A 9,812-nucleotide genomic window follows, 5' to 3' on the forward strand; every position below is an offset into this window, starting at 1 on the left:
ATATGCAGTTTTGCGATGTATCACAAAAAGCTTCCTTATTATTATGTAACAGTGTCTTGCACTCCAAAATGGATATTCACACACACCCCACTGATATATTTAAATATATGTACTAATATATATGTTTAACTAATGTTTAACTCCCCTTAAAAATCACATTAAGACTCATGTTACTCTAATTCCACAACACTGGATGAAATGGCGTTACAAGAACGGATTAGCTGCTCCTGGTTAATGTGTGTTGCTGACTTTATCCCAATCCAGTATCTTAATCTAATCTGTTATCTGTTAATGTCCCTATATTTTATAATTTAGTGGGGAAATACACTAACCTGCTTTAAAGCACATGTGAAATTGATTCAGCTTTGCTGATAATATACATAACTTCCGCAAACTATTTAGCCGCTCCATGATCCACGACTGCTGCTGCAGCTGCAAAAAAGGCCAATTGGAGTGAACGGAGATGATGCAACTCTCTCTTTCAAGGGCTCTGGGTCTCATTGACTCATTGTCTCTGTGATGATTATGAAAGCTACATGTGTAGCGAGGTTAAAGTGTTAAAGTGAAGTGACTTCATGTAAACTGGGAGGAGAAATGATGCTATGGTATGTACCTGAGCTTTGTTGTTGTTATCTGTATGTTACTGTTAGCTACACTGTTAACTGACACTTGTATGTCCACACACACACACACACACACACACACCTGTAGATAGTAGATCCGTAGACATAGTAGACATTGTATGTTATTTACAACCCTGTAAAAAATCTCTTTAATTATATCTACTGTATTTAATGTTGCACAAGGAAGAATCTTACCAACCTCTTCTCAGTAGAACTTCCATCCTTCAACATTACTTACTCTTGATGTGGCAACTTTGGTTGTAATTATTAAGTTAATTAATTATTATATTATAAGTTCCAAATCAACAGTAATCAGTTTGAGACTGCACAATATCGGCTTCTTTTGCCGTTAAGGCTGGTGCCCCCCAGGATAACTCCAATTCATTTTGGAGCTATTTTATTAAATTTTGGTAGACAATAATTTATAACTACTGACGCACAACAGTAGCTTCCAATTCAGCAGTTAGGGGGAAAGTTAAGAGAAACTTAACTTATTCAGCTGAGCGACCAATCCTCTGTTTATTGCACCTTACTATTATGAACATGTGTTGAAGCTATTTGAGATAAACCTTTAACTCTGTCTGAAACCCTGCTCTCCTGTCCCTTTTGATTGTGATATTGCAAAAAAGGGATGTTTTACTCTCTTCATATGTTCATCTTATTTTGAAGGCCTCACTCAAACTCAGTTCAGGTGTTAAAAACATTGTCAGACAGTGGTTCACTGTTGAGCTTCTATAGTGACTGATAGTGTCTGGATGGAGTCATCTTTATCCTCCATAGCAATGGTAACCTAGGTCTGATAGCTAAGGATGCAAGGACAGGCATTAACTTTGAGAACACCACCCAAATACAGTTAATCAAGGACATGTGAAGCAGGGAGATGGCAGGACTCATTAATTAGGTGAGAACATGTGACAGTGACCAATAGAGTCTTCACACATGTAGGTTTAGACTATAGTTAAAGCTCATTTGGGTAAGATAGTGATACCAAGGAATACACACACACTGCATGGGCAGACATTTGCAGAGACTGATGTGACTCTACTCTGATTGATGACAATAAATACATCAGAATCAGAATCAGAATCAGAATCAGAATCAGTTTTATTGCCAAATATGTTTTCACATACAAGGAATTTTTTCTGGTGATTGGTGCAATTGATCAGCAACAGTGGGGCTCTCTAGCCTTGTTGATGAGGCTAATAGCAGATGGGAAGAAGCTATTTTTGTGGCGAGAGGTTTTGGTCCTGAAGGACCGCAGCCTCCTGCCAGAGGGGAGTGTCTCAAAGAGTTTGTGTCCAGGGTGGGAGGAGTCAGCTACAATCTTCCCTGCACGCCTCAGAGTCCTTGAGGCGTACAGGTCCTGGAGGGACGGAAGATTGCAGCCAATCACCTTCTCAGCAGAGTGGATGATACGCTGCAGTCTGTTATTGTCCCTCTCCGTGGCAGCAGCGTACCAGATGGTGATGGAGGAGGTGAGGATGGACTCAATGATGGAGGTGTAGAAGTTCACCATCATAGTCCTTGGCAGGTTGAACTTCTTCAACTGCCTCAGGAAATACATCCTCTGCTGAGCTTTTTTGATGAGGGAGCTGATGTTTAGCTCCCATTTGAGATCCTCTGTGATGGTGGTTCCCAAGAAGCGAAAATGCTCCACGGTAGCCACGGGGGAGTCGCACAGGGTGATGTTGGTGGGTGGGGCTGGGCTCTTCCTGAAGTCCACTATCATTTCCACTGTCTTCAGAGCGTTTAGCTCTAGGTTGTTCTGCCTGCACCAGGTCACCAGACGCTCAGTCTCCCACCTGTAGGCAGACTCATCGCCATCAGAGATGAGTCCAATGAGAGTGGTGTCGTCTGCAAACTTCAGGAGCTTGACAGACTGATGGCTGGAGGTGCAGGTGTTGGTGTACAGGGAGAAGAGCAGAGGAGAAAGAACGCAGCCTTGAGGGGATCCAGTGCTGATGGTCTGGAAGTCAGACACATGCTTTCCTAGCTTCACATGCTGCCTCCTGTCAGACAGGAAGTCGGTGATCCACCTGCAGGTGGAGTCAGGCACGCTCAGCTGGGAGAGCTTGTCCTGCAGCAGAGCCGGGATGATGGTGTTGAAGGCAGAGCTGAAGTCCACAAACAGGATCCTGGCATAGGTCCCTGAGGAGTCCAGGTGCTGGAGGATGAAGTGGAGAGCCATGTTGACGGCGTCGTCTACAGACCTGTTGGCTCTGTAGGCGAACTACAGGGGGTCCAGGAGTGGGTCAGTGATGGATTTGAGGTGGGACAGGACAAGGCGCTCAAATGATTTCATGACCACAGAGGTCAGGGCAATGGGTCTATAGTCATTTAGACCTGTGGGCCTTGGTTTTTTGGGGACAGGAATGATGGTGGAGGATTTGAAGCAGGCTGGCACGTGGCAGGTCTCCAGTGAGGTGTTGAAGATGTCCGTGAACACCGGAGACAGCTGATCAGCACAGTGCTTCAGGGATGATGGAGAGACAGAGTCAGGAGCGGCTGCTTTGCGGGGGTTCTGCTTCTTAAAAAGCCTGTTGACATCTCTCTCCAGGATAGAGAGAGACGTTCCTTTGGTAGGGGAGGAGGAGGGGGGTTCTGATGTGGCTCTGATGTGGAGGTTAGTGTCAGGCTTGTCCCACTGTCTTTCAAAGCGGCAGTAGAACTCATTCAGATCGTTGGCCAGACGGAAGTCGTTAATGGAGTGGGGGGGTTTAGGTTTGTAGTTTGTGATCTTTCTGAGCCCTTTCCAGACAGAAGCAGAGTCATTGGCTGAGAACTGGAGCTGAAGTTTCTCAGAGTACAGTCGTTTAGCTTCTCTCACCGCCTTGCTAAACCTGTACTTGGACTCTTTAAACCTGTCCCTGTCCCTGCTCCTGAAAGCTTCCTCTTTTGCCTCCTGAGCTGACTGAGCTGAGCTGTGAACCAGGGTTTGTCATTGTTATAACTCACCCTGGTGCGTGATGGGATACAGCAGTCCTCACAGAAGCTGATGTATGACGTCACAGCCTCTGTGAACTCATCCAGACTGTTGGAAGCAGTCCTGAACACCTCCCAGTCAGTGCAGTCCAAACATGCCCGCAGATCCTCTATGGCTTCACTGCTCCACTGCTTCCATGTCCTCACAACAGGTTTACACAGTTTTAGTTTCTGCCTGTATGTGGGAATCAGGTGGACCATCACATGGTCACAGTGGCCCAGTGCAGCCCGGGGGACGGCGTGATAAGCACCACTGATTGTGGGGTAACAGTGGTCCAGAGTGTTCCCCTCTCTGGTCGGGCAATTAACAAACTGTCTGTATTTGGGCAGTTCGTGGCTGAGGTCACCTTTGTTAAAGTCACCAAGGACAATAACTACGGAGTCCGGGTTGGTCCGCTCCACACACAGTATCTGCTGTGGCCTGTGGTGGGATGTAAACACCGACCAGGATGATTGAGGTGAACTCAGGGGGGGAGTAGAAGGGCCTGCAGTTTATGATGAAAGTCTCCAGGTCAGGAGAACAGTGCTGCAGGATCACTGTCACGTCTCTGCACCAGCCACTGTTTGCCACACCAACAGTCTGGATGAGTTCACAGAGGCTGTGACGTCATACATCAGCTTCTGTGAGGACTGCTGTATCCCATCACGCACCAGGGTGAGTTATAACAATGACAAACCCTGGTTCACAGCTAAGCTCAGTCAGCTCAGGAGGCAAAAGAGGAAGCTTTCAGGAGCAGGGACAGGGACAGGTTTAAAGAGTCCAAGTACAGGTTTAGCAAGGCGGTGAGAGAAGCTAAACGACTGTACTCTGAGAAACTTCAGCTCCAGTTCTCAGCCAACGACTCTGCTTCTGTCTGGAAAGGGCTCAGACAGATCACTAACTACAAACCTAAACCCCCCCACTCCATTAACGACTTCCGTCTGGCCAACGATCTGAATGAGTTCTGCTTTGAAAGACAATGAGACAGGCCTGACACCAACCCCCGCGAGTCCAGCCACCACCTCCAGACCACCAGCTTCTCCTCCCCCACTTTAGCAGGGGCCCTGGCACCTTGACAACTAGCCACATCAGAACCCCCCTCCTCCTCCCCTACCAAAGGAACGTCTCTCTCTATCCTGGAGAGAGATGTCAACAGGCTTTTTAAGAAGCAGAACCCCCGCAAAGCAGCCGGTCCTGACTCTGTCTCTCCATCATCCCTGAAGCACTGTGCTGATCAGCTGTCTCCGGTGTTCACGGACATCTTCAACACCTCACTGGAGACCTGCCACGTGCCAGCCTGCTTCAAATCCTCCACCATCATCCCTGTCCCCAAAAAACCAAGGCCCACAGGACTAAGTGACTACAGACCCATTGCCCTGACCTCTGTGGTCATGAAATCATTTGAGCGCCTTGTCCTGTCCCACCTCAAATCCATCACTGACCCACTCCTGGACCCCCTGCAGTTCGCCTACAGAGCCAACAGGTCTGTAGACGACGCCGTCAACATGGCTCTCCACTTCATCCTCCAGCACCTGGACTCCTCAGGGACCTATGCCAGGATCCTGTTTGTGGACTTCAGCTCTGCCTTCAACACCATCATCCCGGCTCTGCTGCAGGACAAGCTCTCCCAGCTGAGAGTGCCTGACTCCACCTGCAGGTGGATCACCGACTTCCTGTCTGACAGGAGGCAGCATGTGAAGCTAGGAAAGCATGTGTCTGACTTCCAGACCATCAGCACTGGATCCCCGCAAGGCTGCGTTCTTTCTCCTCTGCTCTTCTCCCTGTACACCAACACCTGCACCTCCAGCCATCAGTCTGTCAAGCTCCTGAAGTTTGCAGACGACACCACTCTCATTGGACTCATCTCTGATGGCGATGAGTCTGCCTACAGGTGGGAGACTGAGCGTCTGGTGACCTGGTGCAGGCAGAACAACCTAGAGCTTAACGCTCTGAAGACAGTGGAGATGATAGTGGACTTCAGGAAGAGCCCAGCCCCACCCACCCCCATCACCCTGTGTGACTCCCCCGTGGCTACCGTGGAGAATTTTCGCTTCTTGGGAACCACCATCACACAGGATCTCAAATGGGAGCTAAACATCAGCTCCCTCATCAAAAAAGCTCAGCAGAGGATGTATTTCCTGAGGCAGTTGAAGAAGTTCAACCTGCCAAGGACTATGATGGTGAACTTCTACACCTCCATCATTGAGTCCATCCTCACCTCCTCCATCACCATCTGGTACGCTGCTGCCACAGAGAAGGACAATAACAGACTGCAGCGTATCATCCACTCTGCTGAGAAGGTGATTGGCTGCAATCTTCCATCCCTCCAGGACCTGTACGCCTCAAGGACTCTGAGGCGTGCAGGGAAGATTGTAGCTGACTCCTCCCACCCTGGACACAAACTCTTTGAGACACTCCCCTCTGGCAGGAGGCTGCGGTCCTTCAGGACCAAAACCTCTCGCCACAAAAATAGCTTCTTCCCATCTGCTATTAGCCTCATCAACAAGGCTAGAGAGCCCCACTGTTGCTGATCAATTGCACCAATCACCAGAAAAAATTCCTTGTATGTGAAAACATATTTGGCAATAAAACTGATTCTGATTCTGATTCTGTCACCACAGCTGATGAGAATGTGACCTGCAGAATTATCAGCTGATCTTTGCCCTTTGGGCTGCGTCCACTCTGAAACATTTTAAACTCATCTCTTCTTCTACATTTCAGTTTTAAACTCGTCTCTTCTTCTCTGTTTCCTCCTCCATCCACTCTCCTCCAGAGTCTTCAGCCCCTAAAACAGAGACTTTCCGAAACGCTGCTGGACCCATTTTAGTCTAAACCTCCAGGGTTGTGTTGTAGTCTGGATGAACAGAAACAGAGACCTTTGGAAATGATGACATAGACGCCCACGGTGGCTCCTGATTGGCTCTTATTAGCCTGGACTACCAGTGGTGAAACAACATGGATAATGAATAAAAGTGTTACTGACCTTGTTGTCTTTGCAGCAGCTGTTCGGTTCAATTCTGTATTTTAACTCTACAACTGTCTTTGCTGTTCCTGTTTCAGAGGATTTGCTGGAACTAACCAAGTGCTTCCTGTTTACACCAGCTCACACATGCTTGGTGTAGGCGAAGGTCACGTGATCTATGTTTTTTGGTGTATTTGTGATAGTGATAAAATCCTTTTTGAAATTAAAACGAATCAGTGTGGACATAACTTCACTTCATCTAGAGGAAACAAAACACACTCATAACAAGCAACACAGTTGTTTAAAATTTTATATTTGTAACATACTGTGTATGAGGGAAGTTGTACAATACAATATTCAGCATATCACAGTCATTGATTTGGGAGCAGTTGGTCTTTATCCGAGCTATGGAGTGGGTCTGTCAGAGGTAGAAGAGTGGGGTTAAGACATGTCCTATTTTCTTCTCTGCAGTGGAACTTAATGGTTATGGTCCCAGGTGGTCACTGGAGACGGGAGGCTGGATGCACCAGGTCCAACTGTTAAAATGTCCAGTTACTCCTTCTTCTTGTAGTCCTCCAGGTGGGCCAGGATCCATCCAGATGGTCCCAGGATGGCCAGGGAGAACATGCCGATTCCAATGGCCGTTTCCTGGACAACAGTGAGACAGCGGTCACTCAGTCAGCTGACAGCCAATCATCTTCACAGCTGCACAAAACATCAGTTCATGTGTTTGTACTGGGGGTGCAGGTTTGAAGTCCAAGTTCAAAAAGGCTTTTAGGGAGCGACAATCAGACGTGTCCTCCCGGTGTCACATTCAGAGACATGAGATTCACTGACCCTGCAGCTTCAGGCTTCTCACTGGTTCACATATAAACCTGAACTAAACTTCTAATACTAGGCCCCAAACATAGTGAGTAGTTCTGCACTGGCTCTCAGACTGAACCAGAATCACACCAGTCTTCAATCTGTCGATATAGTTTAGATTCATTCTGATAAACTATTGTAAATCTGACAAAATGCTTTTGACTGTTGCTGATACTATTGTCCATGTGTTCCAATGAGATTCTATCATGTATCAGTTTAGACCAAATGATGAACAAACCACAATTAGTCAAGGTTAAAACGTGTGTTATATACATTACATTTAAAGATAAACAGTTTAAGAACAATCACACAAACACAGTGTCACTTGGTCATCAGACACAGGACAAGTGAAGAACCATATTTCTAGTGAGCAGGTCAATGTGGACTCATCTTTCTACATGTGATGATGTGAGACCAAAAAACTTAAAACTTAAAAAGGATAAAACACATTAAAAACTAAACTAGTATAAATACATGAATAATTGTTCTGTGTGTAGGAAAATACAGTTCATGTAATCTGCTGTGACAAATGAATCTGTTACATCTGTCACTCAATATGATGTCGTGTCACACCATACATTGGACCTTTTGGTGAAACGTAGACTTACTGTGTTTCAACAAACTGTTACTAACTTTGTCAGAGGCATTTATAGAAGAGCTCAGAGCTAAATCAAACTACAAGTTGAAGTTTAGTGGTGGTGACGGTGAAGTCATGTGACCGTGGTGTCGGTTTATAGCCAAACATGAGCTTTTTACAGCTGCTGATTGTATTTATGCTTAAAACATCATAAAGTGGTGTCATTAGTGAAGATTATCCCGCTGAACAAAACCTGTCAGGATCAGAAACTGTTGCTGATTTTCTCTAATCATCCAAAACACAGCGGAGAAATCCTATTGGCTGTTTGTGGAGGGAACCAGGTGATGATGACTTCAGGGTTGGACTACAGAAATACGTCATCCCTGCAGCTCTGTGTGGGCTAAAACCAATGGTTCTGGAAGGCCTGCACAATAACAAGCAAGAGGCTACACTACTACTAAGTTTAATGAAGACAAGAAAGTATAAAATACTCTTCAGCATATTCTTCACCTTCACACACTGATGTTTGAGTTAATTTACAGACCCTTGTTGGTGCTATCATTTTTCAGCACTACAGTCTTCCACTTTGATGAAAGCGGCCAAATTAAATCAACACCTCTCAATTCAGATTTTACAAAACATTAGTCTTAGCGAACGACACCAAATAAATTGAGCGACAATTTAATAAAGGAAAATTAGCAGAAAGGATTTTGTGTCTGTTTCCACCGATGTCCTGCTTTGCTGACTGTATGGACATTGGACATTATAAGGAATGCCGAAGACTTTTCACAAATGTTTGTGCAGCTGTTCCTAAAACTGCCTCATTACTGTGACCGCTTCATACAGACACTTCGTTACTTAGCATAGCGCGCTAACGTCTGTTAGCTCGGCCTAGCTAACGAGGGAAGCCGAACTATCACTATGAAAATAGTGAGCGGAGATTTGAAATACTTCCCCAGGCATGTAGACATTTAAATTAAAAAAATGTTTTCATGAGACACAATGGCTTTTAAAACAAATCACACGGATTTAACACCGCCCGCTGACTGTACAGACACCGGTTTTGACCTCGTCAGCCAAGGACAAGCTGCTAGCTCTGTCAGTCCGTTAGCATGGAGCTAAGGTGGCGGGGCGACAGAAGCAGACTTACAACTGGGCCGATCTTCTCCTTAGGCGGTCTGGTGTACACACTGGCTCTCTGAGAGACGGTGTGTTGCCGCAGAGCCGGAGCAGCACGGCTGGCGACGGTCCTCAGGAAACCCGGCATGTTTGTCTGCTACGGCGAAGAGATGTCTTCTCGATTGAAGGAGCTGTGATGACGTCAGAGGAAGTGTCTCAATGCAAAGGTAAGTCCTCCTCTTAGCATCATCGAAGGGAATTAGCGCCCCCCACTGACCTGGATGTTCGTGGAGGTATCACGCTCCTCAGTCGATTAAACATGACAGACCAACATTAACAATCTAACAGAAAGAATAAAATATCAGTACCTTGTACCTTGTATGTTCTGTTGCCATGGCGCCGCGGATGGCTGCCTCGGTGTGTTGGTGCGCATTTTTTTGCCTTATTTTCTTTGTAAATCCAGTTTTCTGCCTTGGTTTCCAGAGCTCTCTCACCAGAGAAGAGCTCATTAACATCAGAGAAACAACTCCAGAGGATTTTTTCCACCTTTCTCGACTCATCTGTGGGATTATTGGACATTTTGGTCAGAGGTCACTGACCGTTGCTCTCGCAGTGAAACGCCGGAGGAGAGGAAAACGTGCCGGTGCGCTTGCGCGTCTCCGCCGGCGCGCACTCCGCACACCGCTCCCAGGTATCTTTCTCTCC

General features: G+C 46.5%; 1 protein-coding gene across 1 annotated transcript; it reads right to left on the bottom strand.

The window, feature by feature from the left end:
* Positions 1–6,843: 6,843 nt before the first annotated feature.
* LOC139614142 (cytochrome c oxidase subunit 8A, mitochondrial-like) lies at positions 6,844–9,322 on the bottom strand. The gene is made up of 2 exons (XM_071471305.1): positions 9,139–9,322; positions 6,844–7,195 (listed from the first exon to the last, which is right to left on the bottom strand). The coding sequence occupies exons 1-2, from the start codon at positions 9,253–9,255 to the stop codon at positions 7,100–7,102; spliced, it is 213 nt and encodes a 70-aa protein (XP_071327406.1). The 5' UTR covers positions 9,256–9,322; the 3' UTR covers positions 6,844–7,099.
* Positions 9,323–9,812: the final 490 nt, after the last annotated feature.

Source organism: Trachinotus anak, unplaced genomic scaffold (assembly GCF_046630095.1).
Source record: "Trachinotus anak isolate AG129_WGS33_773 ecotype Australia unplaced genomic scaffold, CSIRO_AGI_Tana_v1 ptg000033l, whole genome shotgun sequence".
NCBI classification, from domain to species: Eukaryota; Metazoa; Chordata; class Actinopteri; order Carangiformes; family Carangidae; genus Trachinotus; species Trachinotus anak.

Coding starts and splice junctions, on each gene's coding strand:
- LOC139614142 (XM_071471305.1), bottom strand. CDS start 9,255: ATGCCGGGTTTCCTGAGGACCGTCGCCAGCCGTGCTGCTCCGGCTCTG. Junction 7,196..9,138: donor AGGAGAAGATCGGCCCAGTT/GTAAGTCTGCTT, acceptor ACTGTTGTCCAG/GAAACGGCCATTGGAATCGG.